The 19,639-nt window shown below is 50.8% G+C and overlaps 1 protein-coding gene across 3 annotated transcripts in view; it reads left to right on the top strand.

Moving 5' to 3' along the window:
- Positions 1 to 18,851, top strand: part of PCDH9 (protocadherin 9) — a 134,570-nt gene extending 115,719 nt beyond the window's left edge. For 2 of the 3 annotated variants that reach the window (XM_032956295.2, XM_032956294.2), the window contains exon 4: positions 14,827 to 18,851. In XM_032956295.2, the coding sequence (XP_032812186.2) occupies positions 14,827 to 15,395 (569 nt within the window). In that variant the 3' untranslated portion in view covers positions 15,396 to 18,851. The remainder of the gene's footprint in view (positions 1 to 14,826) is intronic. The other variant, XM_032956296.2, reaches the window with a different exon arrangement.
- The last annotated feature ends 788 nt before the right edge of the window (positions 18,852 to 19,639 follow it).

Raw genomic sequence — 19,639 nt, 5'->3', positions numbered from 1 at the left:
GCAATAAGGGGGGTGGGTGTGTGTGAGCAGGAGCCAGCGGATGGTGGGTTTAGCTGGAGGGGGGTATATTCATGTGAAACCCATCCTGTGTGTTACAGCCCGCCCGCTGAATCATTAGTCAGGATGAAATGGGATGCGCCTCGCAGGCATGCTATGACCGTATATTAGTTCCGTTTGACATGACTGCCCGAGAAATTGTCTGCCAAATATTACAGTGCTCCGCGTGAGCTCGATGATATTGTGTTAAAATAATGCAAAGGGGAGCCTGGCTCGGTGTTGCTTTGCTGACTTGGCTCACGGCTCTCTGGGTTGCGTTAAGCACACTCCGGAGGGCTCCAGAGTTTTTATTTTATTTATTTTCAACGCCAGTGCAGAGACACAAAGAACCGGGGCACACTTGCTTCCATAGAGACCAACGCGGTACGCACACGATCGTTGTGGTGCCCAGCCATGATCTAACGAGCGATCGAGATCGGAGATAGAGGACGAGAGAGGGATAGGTAGAACAGGAGAGGGAAGGAAGGGGGGAGAAGAGGGTCAGGCAGAAACAACGCGATTGAGGTAAGGAGCCAAATCGGGAGAGAATAATCGAAGAGGACCAGATTTTCCCAAGGCTCTCGATTTTTACAGGTTGGGCGATGCACAGGTGGGACGCAGATTTCGTTGCTGTTGAGGTTGGCAGCGGCAATGCAGCAGCGGCCGACTATGGATGTGTGTTGGATCTGTGCTGTTGGATTTGTTTTGGTGGCTGGTTGTGGACGTGCCCGATGTTGATCTTGATCGGGGAGATGTGGAGCAGTTCACCTCGTGGTCTAAACGGGGAAATCTTTAGCGCTCCTCGGGAGGAAGCGGTGATGGAGTGGACGTTCCCCGCTAGGTGAGCGAGAATGGATGTGGCGATACGTGCATGGGCATTATCGGGCCTCGCAAACACGGGGGCCGTCGTGTTGCACAAGATGCGGGAGGCACATTGTTTATCACGTGCCTTTTTTTTTCGTCGTCGAAGAAATAATTGGAGTTTATCTTGTCCCCGCGATGTTTTTCAGCACAGGCCCCATGGCTCACAACGCCAAGCGGCCATCAAATGCACAGCACGACTGAAGGTGTAGATAGGTACATCGACACGTTTCTTGAATTGAGCAAGGTTCTATGGAACTTGGGGAAAAAGTCCAAATTGGAGCAGAAGCAGCCTCCAGTTTGGTGGTTGAACGAAGTTTCAAAACATTCAAAGGATCTCCTCTTTACAGCCCTAAAGGGCCAGTGGTGGAAATTACACATTCCAATGGCAAGGTCGAGTCTATAAAAAAAAGCAGGTCGTCGTGACTTGTTCACAAATGAGTATACATTTGATCAACCCCGGAAGGATTATGGGGCTGAGTCAACCCCCCTGCCAGGATTTTAACTCGTGGCGGTACGACGTGAAACAAACCATTGCCTACTTTCCACGGGAGACATAACCTCAAATCGTTCAGACGACCTGCAGCGCCGTCCGTTGCGAAAGTTTCCGGCGAACCGCAGCAGTTGTATAAACGATGTGGCAATTTAAATCAATGCCTCTGCGATGCAGTCGGGATGGGAATGGATTTAGGTTGTTAATTTAGCCTCGTGGGACATTTATCTTTGTATTATCCAAAGGCATCAATAAATAATTGCTGCCAACTGTTCTCAGCAGCAGCACCCACCTGTGGCCACTTAATTATGTCGTTATTCCTCATCACATTAACTTTTAATTATTTGCATAGGAAATGGAATAAAAACAGAGAACAATTATTTAGTGGTTTTAAAGAATTGACGCTCCATTTCATGATGCTAATATATGTGTGTTTTATGGCATCACCACTTTGTTTGCCCAGGTGAGAGAGCCACACGTGCGCTTGTGTTCTGTGCATCTGCAGGTGCTGTGTCGTGCGTTCTTGTGCGTGCGTGTTTGTGTTTTCGTGGTAGTGTAGGGGAGCGGTAGCGTAATGGTTAGTGCTCTGCACTACAATTCCAGCTCTCCGAGTTCGATTCCCGCTCACGGCCAAAAATAGTGCCGGATATCTGAATCGGTCCTGGGCCTTCTCTAGGTCGATACTCAGCCATAAATGGTTAACTGGTGCGGTGTGTAAAAATCAGCACTGGAGAGACAAAGGCGGCCGGGCATGGTGCTAGCTACGCACCCTCTCGTGTGCCTTGTCGTCCTTCAAAGGTACTCACTAACAGCAATTGCCCCAACGGTCTGTTATGACCATAGGGGGGATCTTTGTCTATGGCCAGTCACCCTCTAACAACAGTGGAGGTCAGAGTAGCGATGCTCACAACAATGGCCTGAGCGCCGGGTGGCTAAAACACAGCAAGTTGGCACAGTAGGGGGCACAGGTGGTGCATCTGACAATCACCTCAGTCAGTCAACCCATGGCACCTGCTGGGTCTGTTTCCTGACCTTGCCAGCAAGCCTTCGACACTTCACGTGGCCTCAAAATGCACATAGCCTGGCACAAGCGCCGTGGTGACCTCGCCACCACTGAGTGGCGAGGTGGTTATTGTTGTGTGCGTGATAGTGAATCGGTTACTAAAACCTCAGGGCAGATTTTCATTAAGTGGTCATTAAAATGATTCAGTTCAAAACAACCTTATTGGTTCATTTGGATTCCTGGTTCGTGCAGTAATACTAATGGAAAAAACGCGAAAGTTTTAAAAGTCCAACTCATTGCAAAACTAAGTTGAAAAGAAAGTCACGCATTAACCCTTGCTTTGCTACCCAATCCTTCACGATTGCCGTGCACTCTGCAGCAATGCCACCGGCAAAGGTTTTCGCGATTTGCGCATCTGTGTGGTTCTCCGGTGTGATTTCGGGTTGTGCCGCGAAGAGCCATTTCGGCATCGAAGCTGCAGAGCACGCACAGCGAAACGTCGGGCATCGGGCCCGCGTTTAGTTTAGTTGTCCTTCCTCCCGCACCTCCGATTGTCACGGTCGGTGCGAAATAAGTTCAGCCGCACGTACGTACGACCCGTGGGGAGACATGGAAGAGTGGCACGGCAGTGATGTTCCCTCGAAGGCCCGCGATGGCTGTACGAGGAGAATGCTGATTTGGGAAAGGGGGCGGACACAGCTCGCTTAATAATTTAAATTCAAACTCGTTTGCGATTGCCCAAAGTTCATTATGCCCAAACACCAATGGCGGTCATTTGAATTCATTAATTTGTGTTTAACGATGAGCAGGGAAAATTGGATGAGTCACTCTCCGCCCACTACAGCTCAGTCACGCGAGCACGGCAGTGAGAGCTGCATGGCCATTAACTTTGTAGAGTGCACTTTGTTTGGGCCACTGCGTAGGCTCCTGCCGTCGCTTTGAGCACGGCTATTGGGATGCGTTTTTCGGGCAAGCGCCGAGATAAGTTGCTCGGCAATGACCTTTTGACGTTTCACCACCCCCACGTGCGTGGAAGATTCTTCGGGAACTGGATGGAGTGGCACAACCTTCTCCCTCGATTATATCTGGCCGGGTAAAGGGGGTGGTTTGTGGTGATGGCTACGTTGATGCTGCTGCACGTGGGCTGCCTATAATCCAGCACTGTGGAGGCAAGCAAGCAGGCGAGGGTTGGTGGGGTCACACAAAATATTGGTGGAACTCCCTTCCCGTGGGCACCCCATGGGGTGCCCCGTATCGTGGCTTGCCAAGAAAAGCCGCTGCCGCAAATGTGGACGGATATAATAATATAATCTGTCTTAATTTGTATGGGGATAAGTGTTGCTCCCATTGAATGTGTGGGTTTTCTCCGGGTGCTCCGGTTTCCTCCCACGTGTATATATCTAAATAACTCGTTGAACATCTTAAGATAAAAAAACAAGGTAGCAGCAACCACCTGAAAAATAGTCCTTTTCCTCGGAATATTTTTGCGTGGTTTTCCTGGATATATAAAGTATTATTATAAAGCTTTGCTGCCGGTTCGCCTCGAATCACTCGCCCCACCATTTTCAACAAATGAGTTGTGATGCGCAAGCTTGTACGACGCAGGTAATGTGGACAAAACAATGACCTATGACCCGACAATATGGCTTATTGGCCACGCCTCTAGCATTTATAATGGACAGTAAGCATGACGTGGTCCACGTTTCTAATCCATTCAACACGTAGGCACGCACCGCTGGGGAGGGGTGCGTGTGTTTGAGAAGAGGAGCTATGTGGGGGATCTTTGTGTTTGTGTGTGGGGAGCGGTAGTGTAGCGGTTAGCGCGCTGCGCTACGAACCCGGCGACCTGGATTCAATTCCCGCTCACGACCAACACCAGTTACGATTATTTGAACCGGTCCTGGGCCTCCCCTAGGTTAACTAAGCCTCAAATTAGTACCAGGTGCAATGTGTAATTATCGCCCGCTTCGAGTACCATGCCGACAATCATAGGTGCTCGCTAACAGCACTTGTCCCAAACAGTGTGTTAAGGCTACACGGGGGGGATCTTTATATTTGTTGAGGACAGAGGAACTGTTGAATCTCAATGGGGTTTCCATTGTGTTGTATAAATTGGTGAGTGACGAAGGTCGGGGGGGGGGGGGTCATGACCGGTGAGCGGTGAGCGTTGTCAGATGAGTGGTAAATGTCTAACGCGGGTCAGGTGAGTGTCACGTGAGTGGTCAGGTCACCCTGCTCATAAGATGGGCTGCTCACAAATGAGTTGCTGATGCTGCTGCGTTGGCAGGAGCACAAATAACAAGACACTCAACATATTCGTCAATAACACTGTGGCCTTAAAAAAAGTTTCGGGCAATGGTCCTTCTTCATGCACACACGGATCACATGGCAACGACTTACGTCAAGGGCTTTGGGAAATGGTGCATAGTCGCATCCGTATAAAAATACGTTCTGTGAAAAGGCTCTTTCCCGCTTGACTTCGTTTTGTCAGAATTATGTCACCCCACACGGATATGATTTTGGTGTTATTTTCCCACGTGGATCTGCTCGACGAACTGAACCCGCAATAAATAAATTAACATCGTGCCTGGTCATCGTATGGCAGGCTCGCAACACGGTTGCGCACAACATGCGTTGCGCACGTGCTACACACGCCGAGATTAGATTTTTAAAAAAATTGAAGAAAAAAATTGAATGTAATTATTGCGGACGTGCGGCATTGTAGTCGGCTGACACTGCCCGAGCCGTCGGCTGAAGCGCGTCTGTTAAGGACTTGGCGAGTAAATGCCAAGTTGAAAGGTCAAACGTCGCCCTGCCTCCTTCCCCCAATCATCCAGACACCGCAAACCCCTTCCTCTTTATAATTAAATCCCCATAGATCCCCATCAACATGCCCCTGGGTTCACATTCACGCCTGTCGGAGTGCCTGTGATTAGCATGTGCACGAGCAGTCCCGCTCGCGGGCCCTGTGCCTCGCTTGCTCGCTCGCCGTGCCTGGCACAAGCGACTGCTTTGTCGCACAACCCCCGTGCGCCGGTGGCTGTCTTTAATTTAGTCAGCGGTTTTTTTTTTATTCCCTCGTTCATCGGAGAATCTCACCCCGATCTGGAAGGGCGCTGCCGTGCGAACGAGGTGTTTATTCCGGACGTCTGCGTCGTCCCACTCTGCTCGCAGAGCGGCGTCCTTCCGGATCCGGGGTGAGATTGTAGAATGGGGACGGACAGCAAAATGTCAGAATGGGAACCGGGGACTTGAGTCGGCGGTGGCGGCGGCGGTGAGCGGTCGGGTCGATAGAGAAGCGATGGCGACGCAGCGCCGGTCGCATTCAGAGCGGTTGGAGCGCGCTGCTCACATCGTCCCTCGATCGTGACTCTCTGCACTTAGTGGCAATCGTCTGTCGTGGTTAATCGGCGACGCCTGGTTATTTTCCAACAGCACCGACGGAATATGTCCCAAAAAAAAAATCTAAATTGGCTTATTTCTTTGCGCAAAATGAAATCACTTTAACTTGTTAATTAAAAGCAACATGCGATTATAGGGAATGTTTTTTTAATTTTAATCCGAAAACTGCTAATTACAATGGGCGAATTTGTAACGAACACTGCAATTGTGTATATATATATAATTTCTGGTACTAAATATAACAAGTAAAAAAACAAATGCCAGGTTTTTAGTTTTTTTATCCATTTCTTTTAGTATCGCTGGGAGCAGAAGAATATCCTGATTTTTAAGCCGACCGCCGGTCTATGTTAAGGTGTTGCACGGTAGGCGGTGCCATCGTGCAGGAGCCAGACAGATCAAGACATCGCAAAACTGTGACAGATGGTGCCGGCTTGGGGAGGAATTCATAGAGCAGTGGATAGATCATGGCTGATGAGGGTGATGATGATGATGAGCCATTCCACCAGTGCAGCAAGGTAATGCTGCTAAGAGGTCCTGATGATGGGAGATCGTTTGAAAGAGCCTGGTTGGTTTCAGTGGATTATAGACGATGCACCATATCATCCAGGAATTGGTGGCGTAGTCGTTGGCACCACCGCACTCACGAATCCTGAAATACAAGTTCGCCTCCTGGCCGTGGTTAAGACGAATGGCGAGCGATATCTGAACCAGTCACTCCTGTATCACCCATTCCTCTTCACCAACCCGCACTGTGACCGGTGTGGTGAAGTATGGTCAAACATAACGTGGGGAGGTCTTCATCCAGCGACATGGGGGGCAGGCCGTTATCCAGCAGTAGCATCAACAGATTGACAAAGGGGCGGTTCAATATTGTTGAAATTAATTATAACAAGCCAGGAATAAGGGACGTGCTATCGCAGTCTTGACACAGGCCGGCTAAGTGGGGGCCAAGCCTTTCTGTCTCAACCTGCCCTCTTGCCTTCTCAGCAGATAATTGGGACTCAATTTCCTCTTCTCGTGGAGCCCACGGGCGGCTGCTGCTGCTGCTGCAGGAGGCAGGGAGGGAGGGAGGGAAGGCGCCTCAAATTATTTGGTGCTGCTTTAATTTTGAAACACATTGACACTCTCCTCGGGTGTGGAAGACTAGGCCGAAAATAACCCTTAGAGCGGGTATCTAGAAGCTGTATGTGTATACGTTGAACTTCTTTCGCACCGTACGTAGCCAACCGTGCTAATCGGAGGTGTGGGGGAAGGACGAAAACTGAACACAAAAGGGAAATGTTTTCTAAAGTACGGGTGTAGTCGTTATTATCGTTTTTTTTTTTAAATTGCATTGTCTCTCGATCTCACTCTGACCAATGCGGTGACACACTGTTGCCAACTCTTCGTTAATAACAAATATTGGTGCGAGGGGTGCACAATCACCTTCCCACAACGCTCCCCCCCCCCCCCTCCCTCGCCATCATCTATGCGGTCAGCCAATTCGCTGCAGTCGGCACACTTCCGTTAGCAGCAGTGGTGGCGGTGAGCAAGGAATTGCAGGGCGGCACCTCTGCATTTACCGCCTCTCTCTGCAATCCTCATTAAGTCTGTCTCGTGCACCCGGCATAGGATCTGTGAAAACCCACCAAGGTTGGGGGTGGGTGGGACGGGAGGTGTATAGTTTTGTTGGTCCACACTGGAGCGCTTAAATGGTAATTTATCATTGTCAATGTCCGTGTAGTGTTGAGTCTGCTCGCCAGGCCATGCAGAGCAAGTGTTCCCAGGTAATTTCCTCCAAAGAGGCCTGACAGTGGGACACCGAGCCGGGCGGTGGTGGCGATGGCTACGCCGCTGCACGTGGCTGCCTGTGATCCAGCGCTGCGGTTGGCAGCAGCGAGGGTTCGGTGGCACACACACACACACACGGGCTGTGAAACCACCTCTTTTCCCGTGGGTGGGGAGGATGAGCCCTACCCTGGGATCGCCAGGAGAAGGCTAGATAGCAAACGCGGACTCCACCTGCTTCGTCTGTACGGGAGTGTTTTGCCCCCTCGCAAGCACGGTCTTGCGGATTCCTTCCACATATAAACACTCAATTCGACGATAGCACCTACATACATAGAGGACCGCAGAGCTTGGGGGGGGGGGTAGTTTGGCGCCGACTCACTGCATGGCTGCCCTTCGTGCTCGTCTCTCGATCCTCATCACTCCTCCGAGTCGTCCTCACTCTGTGCGAGTGAGCGAATTTCTTATGGCGAGCTAGAAGTTGAAATTGGTGTTATTCGCCATTACTTCCGAACACTTTCCTATAGTATCTCTCTGCGTGCGTCTTCGCATTGTCCCGCGCGTCGTGCTACAGCGCTTGCCGTACCGCCAGACGCAGAGGCCCCTGAATATGTCACTGGCATGCCTCCTTCTAGTCTTACACTCGGGGTATATTCTTCGCGTCTGTCATTGTTACTCTACACCTCAATGCAACCTTGAATTCATAAAGTGTCTCAGTGCGGGGGGAAAAAAAAAAGTATAAAACAAGACGTTTAACTCTCAGTATGTTTTTCTGCGATAACTTAAAAAAATATATCGCGGCTTGTGCGGTCGCTGGATGGATCGACGACGATGGCTTTTGGAGGGTGGGGGGGGGGCCTTCCTCTAGCAGTGGATAGATCGTGGGTGCTAGTGGTGCTACTGAGAAGGGTGATTGCTTTAAAGCGTCTACTGCCTAAAAGCAATGAACCAAGAGCAATCCACCCGGCTGGGTGGCTCGACGGTTGAGCGAGCGGCTCACAATCGGAAACTCCTGGTTGGGTGGGGGGGGGGATGGTGGGGGGGGGGATGGTGGGGGGGGATGGTAGGGGGGGATGGTGGGGGGGATGGTGGGGTGTGGCATGGTTGACTCGGACCCTCAATCTCTCCGGGGGGGTCAATAAAGTGAATACCACTTTGTGGGGAAGCCACCAGGGTATTTTTTTTGTATGCGGAGACTCACTCCTCCCCACCATAGTAATGTGGAATTTCCGCCACCGTGAATTAGGAGAAGATGAGCATCGCCTAAGTGCTCATTTTGAGCAGGAAGTAACTTATTGTTCCTTCCTCGCTAAAACCACCCGTGGAGAAAATTACAACAGCAGCAGCCACCACCACAACCACCACAACAACCACAACAACCACAAAAACAACCACAACAACCACCGCTTCTCTTTTCGGTAGCGCGAGGAGGGGGGGGGGGTGCTGCCCTGAGGCGCGTGATGATCTCCCCCCCTCCACCACCTATTGCGCCAAATCTTGACGGGCAAATAAATAAAGACAACCATCACCATTCTTATGGGGAATCTATGCGTGCACACTCCACTGGTAACGGATGCATTGCCGGGCATTTGTTACGCGGAAACCAATTTCTGAGACGAACACTGGGAGGGAGTGTCGTGGGTGCAGGGTAGGGGAGAAGGCGGAGAGGAGGGGAAGTGTGTGGGGAGGGGGTCTCAAGGCCGCTTGTTAGCCGGAGTTACAGACCCTGCAGCCCAGAGATGCTCCGTTGCCTCTGAAAACACTTATAGCAGATGCAGCTGATACAGTATCGATTTGACAGTCGCGGGGGGAGTGGGAAACGCGGCACAAGGTGGGCCGCTCTGGCTGAATAAATGTTGAACGGGTTAATGGTCTTGGCCCGGGGGGGTGGTGTTCTCCCTCGCCTTCAAATCCACGGCCCGTCGGCCTCGAAAGCAAATCGCGTTGCGGCGGATCTGTTGCGGCGCTGGCAGAATGCCCCCCCACCCTCCCCCCACCCCCGCTTACCGTCTCCCCCATGCGCGGCGGTGCCCCCCCCCCCGTGGTTACCGCTGCGGTTATATCACGGGGGGGGGGGGACACCGCAGCCACAGCAGCGCAGGGGGTGCACGGTTTGGCGCGCCGGACTTGCAGCACAGAGGTCGACCGGTTCGGCTCGGATGGAAGCAACGGTGGGGGGCCAGTCAAATTCCACCCCCCCCCCCCTATTCTCAATACCAACACAACCGCCATTCACCACTAAGGGACGGCGACGTCACCACGGCGCCTGTGCCAGGCCAGGTGCACAACGTGGCCACGTGAAGAGTGTCGAAGGCTCGCTGGCGGGAGGTCAGGACGGGGGCAGACCCAGCAGGTGCCATGGGTTTGACTGGCTGAGATGACTGGCAGATGCGCCCCAGTTGTACTCCACGCCGTGTCAGCTTCTTGCGTTTTAGTCGCCTGGCGCTCCGCACGTTGTTGTGAGAGTCGCACCTCTGGCCCCACTTTTTGTTGTTGTTGTTGTTGGAGGGTGACTGCCTCCAACTGACCAGTAGCATCCTTCACGATCCTCTCCCACGGAGGCCGATGTTGACACTGCTGGTACCGGTCTTTGGCAAGTCCACTCAGCTCCGCATCCTCCCGCACCGCATCCTCCCACACACCGCCTCTGTCCACCCAGCAGCAGCGTCATGGGTAGACCGTAGGTAGCCAATGCGCAGGTGGGGTAAACTGTGGGCAGTCCAACCTCTTTACAATTTCGGTGCGGAAGAGTAGGCCAAAAATACCGTCAAGATGGTGGGGGGGGCGGCGGGAGCAGGGTGCGTGGGGAGTCTGTAGATTTCTCCCCTTTCGCGGGGGAGGCCCTTCTGGTTACAGTCGCAGTGAGCAACGCAACCCGCAGCGCTGCGCATTTGCCCCGTTTGTGACCGATCTGTAATCCCCTCGCGGGCGTTAATTAAACACGGCCCGTGTGCATGCCGTGGTGGTGGTGGTGGGGGGGGGAGAAGCGGCTTTGGTCAAACGGAGGCGCCGATATCCTGTGACGGGCTACTAGGCTTCATTATAAAGGAACCTCGTGTAGCAATAAACGAGGCTACAGTGAATAATCAATCCCGTTTCGGCGTTCTTTACGGCCCGATGAGACGAGATTGAGACGCGCAATTGGTTCTCTCCACGGACGCGCCGGGGTAGTAGCTTGCAAATAAAATAAATTGCCTTATTTCTTTGTTGTCGCCATATTAATCTGAGGATAATTTTTTCAACGTGGGCTTTCATTTCGTCAGCGTTAATGCCCCCGTTCTTTTACAGTCATCAAATTAGCATATTTCCCCCCCCCACCGTGCAAATAAGCAAATGGCTGTTATTATCGTTTTCTCAGATGTCTTGTTGTTTGTTTCAGAGATAATTGAGCTCAGGAATGTGGGCTATAAAATAAGCAGGCGCTGGCCAACACTTTCTGGATGGTGTCAAAGGATTTGTCCGGGATGAATTTCACAGCGGGAAGCAAGATTTAGTAAGCTGGTAAATCTTACGTAACCGTTATAGCTACAAAAGCAGATTGCTGCCCAAATGGTGTGAAGGGTTAGCAGACTGGAATTGCAATGCAGAGGTCGCCAATTTGATTCCATCGGACAAGTTCACTTAAAACCCGCTACACTGCACACCGGTCATCCTTTCAGCGGATTTTGGCTAACCATCGAACCAAGGCGGTCACTGTGTCGCGCGGCGCTTTCAGAGACGCGCTTCGGCGGCCGTCTGGAACGCTCTTCCTTCCGATATTAGGAAGCCACTGGGAGCTGTGCACTTTAAAAATCGAGATTGAAAACTCGTTTCGTTAGAACCGATTTTTGTGTTTAGTTTGTTCGTTCTCCGTTCCCACACACATCCGATTAGCACGGCTGGCTACGTACGCTGCGAAAGAAGTCCAGCATGCGTACACAAGTGCGTACACAAATGCGTGCACAAGTGCGTACACAAGTGCGTACACAAGTGCGTACACAAGTGCGTACACAAGTGCGTACACCACAGTGAGCCAATCGGCAGGTCACGGCGCGTGGCGCGGTGAAGTGTGGGGTAGTCCAACGTCTCGCGAGACCGAGAGCGTTGGATGATGCACAATCCAAGCGCAGCAGCGGCTGTGCCCCCGGGCTGCCCAGGCCGCCATACAGAAGGTCGATAATATGCAGGGTGTCTCCAAAAACAAAAGCCGCCTGTCGCCTAATGAATAGCCTCTTGGCTGTATATTGATATTTTCTCACAACGGGCAGGGTTCTCGCGCTTCGTTAAGGCGCCTGCGTGCACCTAAATTGCGGGGAAACATTGCAGGTGAAGAACACGAGCAGGTGACGAACTGATAAAGGTGACGAACAGGAATAGGTGACGAACAGGAACAGGTGACAAACAGGTAAAGGTGACGAACAGGTAAAGGTGACGAACAGGAACAGGTGACGAACAGGAACAGGTGACAAACAGGTAAAGGTGACGAACAGGAACAGGTGGCGAACAGGTGACGAACAGGTACAGGTGACAAACAGGTAAAGGTGACGAACAGGAACAGGTGACAAACAGGTAAAGGTGACGAACAGGTAAAGGTGACGAACAGGAACAGGTGACGAACAGGAACAGGTGACAAACAGGTAAAGGTGACGAACAGGTAAAGGTGACGAATATGAACAGGTGACGAACAGGTAAAGGTGATGAATAGGAACAGGTGGCGAACAGGAACAGGTGACGAATAGGAACAGGTGACGAACAGGTAAAGGTGACGAACAGGTAAAGGTGACGAATAGGAACAGGTGACGAACAGGAACAGGTGACGAACAGGTAAAGGTGACGAACAGGTAAAGGTGAACAATAGGAACAAGTGACGAACAGGAACAGGTGACGAATAGGAACAGGTGACGAACAGGTAAAGGTGACGAACAGGTAAAGGTGACGAATAGGAACAGGTAAAGGTGACGAATAGGAACAGGTGACGAACAGGAACAGGTGACGAATAGGAACAGGTGACGAACAGGAACAGGTGACAAACAGGTAAAGGTGACGAACAGGAACAGGTGGCGAACAGGTGACGAACAGGTACAGGTGACAAACAGGTAAAGGTGACGAACAGGAACAGGTGACAAACAGGTAAAGGTGACGAACAGGTAAAGGTGACGAACAGGTAAAGGTGACGAACAGGAACAGGTGACGAACAGGAACAGGTGACAAACAGGTAAAGGTGATAAACAGGTAAAGGTGACGAATATGAACAGGTGACGAACAGGTAAAGGTGATGAATAGGAACAGGTGGCGAACAGGAACAGGTGACGAATAGGAACAGGTGACGAACAGGTAAAGGTGACGAACAGGTAAAGGTGACGAATAGGAACAGGTGACGAACAGGAACAGGTGACGAACAGGTAAAGGTGACGAACAGGTAAAGGTGAACAATAGGAACAGGTGACGAACAGGGATAGGTGACGAATAGAAACAGGTGACGAACAGGTAAAGGTGACGAACAGGTAAAGGTGACGAATAGGAACAGGTAAAGGTGACGAATAGGAACAGGTGACGAACAGGAACAGGTGACGAATAGGAACAGGTGACGAACAGGAACAGGTGACGAATAGGAACAGGTGACGAACAGGAGCAGGTGACGAACAGGTAAAGGTGACGAATAGGAACAGGTGACGAACAGGAACAGTTGACGAATAGGAACAGGTGACGAACAGGTAAAGGTGACGAATAGGAACAGGTGACGAACAGGAACAGGTGACGAACAGGTAAAGGCGCAGCCTTGCAAGTGCTTGCTCTCAAGCACCTGCAGAAGGTGCCTCCAGGAGAGGTAGCTCTGGAGAGCCCCTCTAGATAGAGGGTGTCTACAGTTCGATGCTCTACAAATTATCCACGTGACACACGCAAAATAATAATGCCACATACAAACAAGGAAGTCGACAAATAAATTGATTCAGCATCGGATCGGGTTGCATTGAATAATCTTGAGAGGAGATATTGAGAGGTGCTGTTTTGGCCTACTCCTCCACGCTAGCCAGATGTTTTTTTTTTTAGCAGGGGTGGAAGTACCCACACTTTACCCCGCCACATACGACCTGCATATGGACTGTGGCATTACCCATTTATATTTCAAACAATGAATATGAAGTTAACAATAATCGAGACTATAAATCAGCTATTGCCTCTTTAAATGCTTTTGTCATTTTGGTTTCAAAGTCTTATATAAGTGCATATTTACCCACACATACATTTTACCAAAGCACTATAAGAATGTCCAATTAATGCAGATTTGTTTAAACAAAACTGATGACATTGACAAAACCCATTAGCGTCCCGTTCACATCTCGCCTACGGTTTCAACGTGTCATGCTGTCAGTGCGTTTACTTAATTGTTAATAAATGGATTTGATAATTCAACAAGTCTTCCCTAATTGGGAGGGAACCCCACTCGGCCTGCGTCGCAGAATTAAACCTTCGCGATATGAATTAGTAACGATACTGTGATTAACATGGTTGGCGACGTACGGTGCGAAAGAAGTTCAACATGCGTGCATACGTACGGAATGAGGACCTGACGGAGAGACAGCTTTAGCCACAAGCGGGAGGCCACAGCATTCACAATCTCGTGTTCCCGGCTCTGGAAACACGGGGCTTTATCCATTATTCAACGTGAACTCTCCACTTCATCACACGATCCAGCATGTTGATACAACAAAATCATTTGTTGACCTGCAACACACGCGGGTGCGTTAGTGTGCGTGCGTCTGTGTGCGTGTGTTCGGTGGGGAGCGGTGGTGCGGTGGTTGGCATGCCAGAATTCGATTACCGCTCATGGCCAATCATCGATGATGATTATCTGAACCGGTCATGGGTCTCCTCTAGGTCGAATCAGCCTCAACTGAGTACTTGGTGTGGTGTGAAAACATCGTCACTGGGGAGATAAAGGTGACCGGGTGTGGTGCTGCCCACCCACTCCCCCTTGAGCGCCATGACGGCCTGAATTTTACACTCGTTTGCAGAAATGTCCCCCGAGAATCTGTTGAATTATATTGAGTATGTGGGATCTTTGTCTTTGTGCCTGTGGCATTATACTACAGCTTAAGTTCCATTCCCAGCCACGGCTGACATCAGTTGCAGGTGCAATAATATCAGAACGTGTCGTGGACCTCCCCTAGATCCACTCGGCCTTACACGACTACGCTAACACTACTTTGCCCCAACCGCCCGTATGCCTATAGGAGGGGGAGGGATCTTTTGTCTTCATCTTTGCATATCGTCTGCGCGGCAGGACCTGCGGTGGTTCCAGCGCGCGCCGCCCTGCAGACTCCCATCGTGGTGGCCAAGGACCTCCCGGACGTGGCGCTGCCTTCCATGTGCTCCACCTGCACGCCCGAGTGTCAGATGTACGGCCACTCCGACAACTGCTGGATGCCGGCGGGCGGTGTCGGCGGAGAAGGGACGGCCAAGTCGGGATCGCAGCTCTCCCCGCTGTCCTCCTACCCGGGGCCGCTGCACCGCCCCGAGTGGGACCGCCGTGACTTGGTGCCCAACGGTTCGGCGTTGTTCCACCACGGAGGTCCGAGCGGCGGCGTCGTCGGAGTCGGCGCGGGCGGGGGTAGCGGCAACGGCGGCGGCGGAGGGGGCGGCGATGCGGTTGGCGGCGTGGGAAAGCCGAGCAGCACCAGCAACCGGCAGGCCAACTCCTACTACAACGCCTTCTACAGCAACAACTACCGCAGGCACAATGACTTCCTCAACGAGGCAGAGGAAATCCCGCTCGCCCGGCCCCAAGCGTACCGACCGGCCACCATCAGCACCATGTCCAGCCCGGACTTCAACAAGGAGCTCTATTTGTAACCAGAGTGAAATTTCCGGCCCATCGACACGTTCATAATCCGTCACACCCCGCCATGTGTCTTTCACTGCAAGCTTTCGGCAACTCGAGGTAGCTTTACTTTTGTTAACTCTCCCCCCCTCACCCACCCCTTGCCCCCCGCCGCCCCCACCCCTCACCGGACTCGGACTCACTGTCTTCACCACCTCGTTATTTTCAGATGTGTCCCCAGTTTGGTTTTCGTTTCGCTATAAACGATCGACGTAAAGTTTCCCACTTTTTTGTTCAGTTGGGCCGGTCAATAGAACAGTTGATGTGGTTTGTTATAACTGTGGTTAACCAATGGTCCCGTGTTTCTCGGGGGGTATTTTTTTTTTTTAAAGAAACAAAGCTGCCAATATTATTTGCTGCTGAAAGTCACATTCGGACAAGTTGAATGGATGATTCGCCAGGGTGAAAGTCGGCATTCAAACTTGCCAAATGAGAGTCGAGTCTGGTAAAAAGAAAAAGTTTCTATGGTCTTACCAACATTCCTACGATTTCAAGCAATCTCAAATCTCACGCATATTTTAGTTTGTTCTCACACGGAACAAAACGACCTGGAATTTATCCATGTCGCCGTCCTGAACTACGTCTGGTAAAGACGACCTTTGTGGGTAGCTAAATGGCCGTTGTATAATCATGTCAAATATTGTGTGCAGACATCAAAAGCTTTTAGGCTCAGGTAGAAATTTAAACAGAAAAAACCCGCTTCTATATTTTCTGTAACTAGAGCGTAGAGTTAAGCGCAAATAGAGAAATAAACAAACACATTGTGTACATTCTGTGACATCTACGATGGCGCCAGCCCAAATTTTAACCTGAAGGGTTTTTACCTCTATCGTTTCATTTCCGTTTTAGACGACAAGGTTTCGTTGACACGACGTTGTTTTTGTTTGCCAAAATTACTCCTCCAACTTTAACCTCCACACCCCCCACGACGTCGCGCACTAAACTCCACCACTCAACGGAAGGTTTTTGAAGAAAATAAAAACAACGAAAAAAAACTCAAAGCGAGACGAAAAGAAAAGAGAAAGAAACAACAACAACACACACACACACACCAAAGGATGAACTTGATTTTGACCAACAAAAAGGAGCCGTTTGGCTAAAGATCAGCCTCCCCACATTGACCCCGGGGCTGAACGCTGTGCCCTGACTGTTGAAGCTGTGAGCAGACTGACAGTGCCCCTCCTTGATGTCCACGTCGGTGGTGATTGTTATATATTTTTGTTGGGTTCGGCGTTTTCTGCGCGCTAGCTATCGTGGTATTTACGTATGGTAATACCTTGCCTGTACAGCTGTGTGTACGTGATGTATTCTGACACCACCTTGAAAACCCCAATAAAATCTGGAATTGTCTATTATCCGTGTGGACACAATGCACATCGTATGTAAATAAGAACAAGAATAAAAAGACGTTGAAAAGTTGATAGGCTTTATATTAACTTTACCTTCAAAGTGGCACGCACCTATGCTTTAACATGATGTGTTGTCCTAATGCTCTGAACTCTGTTCAACGTCGCGCCTGTTTTTTGTTACTTTCACTTGTCTTATTTTTTTCCCTGTGCCTCGCCTAAGCAACTCGGTGGCTCTGACGAGCAAGCGTCGTGTCGGAATGGTTGATGGGGCATTCAAAGTAGCGCCCTGGATCCTCGGCAAGGTGCCATCTCGCCAGCTTGGCGCCCCACTGTTGACACCGCGACACGCACATACGGAGTGGAACTTCACGGCACGCTTTGAGCGCCTTCCACGCGCCACCGTTTCACGCGAAATGATACAAACTTAAACACTCCGCTACGAGCGTCCGCATGCAGCCGCACACCTCTGGACAGATGCTTTACAATCAAATAAAAATTTGAGACGTGAATTTAATACGATATGAATATATATCCCGATACAGAAATACGTAACAAACAATTACGGAAAAAAAACATACATTATTTAAAGTTACTTTTGTTTCTTATTATTGCTGTTGTTATTATTGTGATTTTTTTTTTATTCGGCTTTGGAGAGCAAATAAGTCTCCAGCCCGAGACCAAAACAGTGACAGAGTTTCAACTGGGCCACGTTGAAGTGAGAATGCGGATTGTATGTATGCGGAACTTCTTTTGCACCGTACGCAGCCAACCGTACTAATCGGAGGTGCGGAGGAAGGACAACAAACGAAACACACGCAAAAAAAGATAAACCCACTGCGAAATTGCAACCCGCAGTGGCCAGATGTTAGGATCGGCAACGTGCGAGGGGTTCCAACTCTGTTAAGTGAATCCCTTTCGGAAATGCAGAGTGGACGTGTTATGGATGTGATGGGGTGGCAGTGGCGGTGGTGAGGGGTGGGGGCAAGGGGTGGCCTTAATTGGTCGCTCAATGACGAAGCTGTCGGGGTCAAGGAGGCTGACGAGGGGCAGGGCGGCAGTCGACCCCCAACGAAGCAACGTTCTCCCCAAGTGAGCGCCACGTCCAACTGTGCCGCAACTGAAGCCTGAGCGTGACGCTTCTGCGGCCGCAGTTTGTCCTACCCGGCCAAACTTTCCAGCCGGTGGGGAGATACTGCGACCGGTAAATTCGGCACTTGCGACGAACTAGCGGCGCTTTCCAGCCGGTGGGGATATACTGCGACCGGTAAATTCGGCACTTGCGACGAATTGGCGGCGCCGCGAGACTTCCCCGTCAACCGACGGCGTCGATCGACGGCCGTGAAGACCCCCGTGCCTCGTTTTTTTTTTTTCCCCGCGGGAGAGGTCAGATTGCAAATCCGCGTCTCGCTCGGAGCGCTGTTTATGCCACCGCTTGTCGAGGGTGTCCGATAATCTACTATGCCTTTTGTTACTTTGAACGCCGTCCGCGCGAAGTTTCGGGCTATGCGAGAGCGCCCTGGCATTTGTGTTCCGTTCCCGAATTCTCACTTTGGTTCACGTTCGGCCGCGGTAAACACTCCCCTCCCCCCCAACCCACCCCACCCTATCCACCCCGCTTCACTCGGTTCGTGCGTGCCTACCGCACGTGGCAAGCGTGGGGGTTATCGCGCGCGGCGAAGAGCCCAGCGGCCGTGTACTTTCCTATTGCCGTAACCTGTGTACAGCGAATGAAATACGACCGTTGTTACCCCTCCGCAAGAGATAGCCTTTCGTTTCGCTTCCGTGTCTGACAACGCATTAGTTTATCGTGGTTTATACGGTGTTTCATTTCACTTAAATTTAACGTTTAAAAACATCAACACCAACCGCAACACGAGTATGGAACGCACGTACTTGGATTATCGTTTTTTTTCTCTCTCGAAAAGATAAGGCTTTCGCTTTGTTAGCAATGGTGTACAAACCGTGTATGTATATTACTGTGTAAAGTAACTGTGGAAAAAAAATGATTTAAGGTAAATACAAAAGAGGTAAAACTGCTAACCAGCTGATCGCACTCACAATAAAGTTTTGTGGCATTTAGTTGGTACCATTTGTCCGTATCTGTTCTGTGATCACCCTACCACTGTGGACTTGATTTCTCGCCCTGATAATTATAATTCGCAGCACTTCCTCGTTCCACTGCTGTACGAAGGCCTCCCCATGCTCTGTTAGTCACGGGGGCGTTGTTTGACCATGCTTCACCACTAATGGTCATTGCGGGTTGGTGAAGGAGGGTGGCCCTGGACCTTTTATACCATTAACATGGTACACAACAACAATCATTATGATTCAAAGTTCCAGTATTTGGCAAAGAAAGCCTCAAAGCTCTTTATCAGGAGTGTCCTGCCATTCGTAAGTGTGTGGCTCCGTGTGGGAATAAACTGCCGTTCCTGGAGAAAAGTCATGCTTACAAGGGGGCAATACAACCAAAGCTCTGCGCCGATGGATTCAAGATCCCTTTGCTTTGACCACCATATCCTGGCCTCCTCACAGACCCACAACCTGCAACACTTGGGGAAACAACTGAAGGTCTCCCATGCTAGTACTAACCAGGCTCCAACCTGCTTAGCTTCTGAGACCTGGCGAGATGGGCTGTGCATTCACAGAGAACCTTACTCCGCTGTTTCGCATTTCCTTTCTCCTCTTAGCCCCTTTATGAAGCCCCTGCCTCCCTGTCAGCTCCCTTTGGTGGAAACCCAAAGTGCGGGTGACTCGGCAGCCACTTGGCGGTCTCCCCACGATGCTCGTCGTAAAACGTGCAACGGATTCAGGAAGTCGAAAAAAAAACACGTCTCTACAAAGGACCTCCGTTAAACCCTGCCTCCCCC

This window comes from Petromyzon marinus, chromosome 18, assembly GCF_048934315.1.
Source record: "Petromyzon marinus isolate PM22_M1 ecotype Great Lakes invasive population chromosome 18, UKy_Petmar_22M1.pri1.0, whole genome shotgun sequence".
Lineage (NCBI taxonomy): Eukaryota > Metazoa > Chordata > Hyperoartia > Petromyzontiformes > Petromyzontidae > Petromyzon > Petromyzon marinus.
This window is presented reverse-complemented; position numbering and strand designations above follow the sequence as displayed.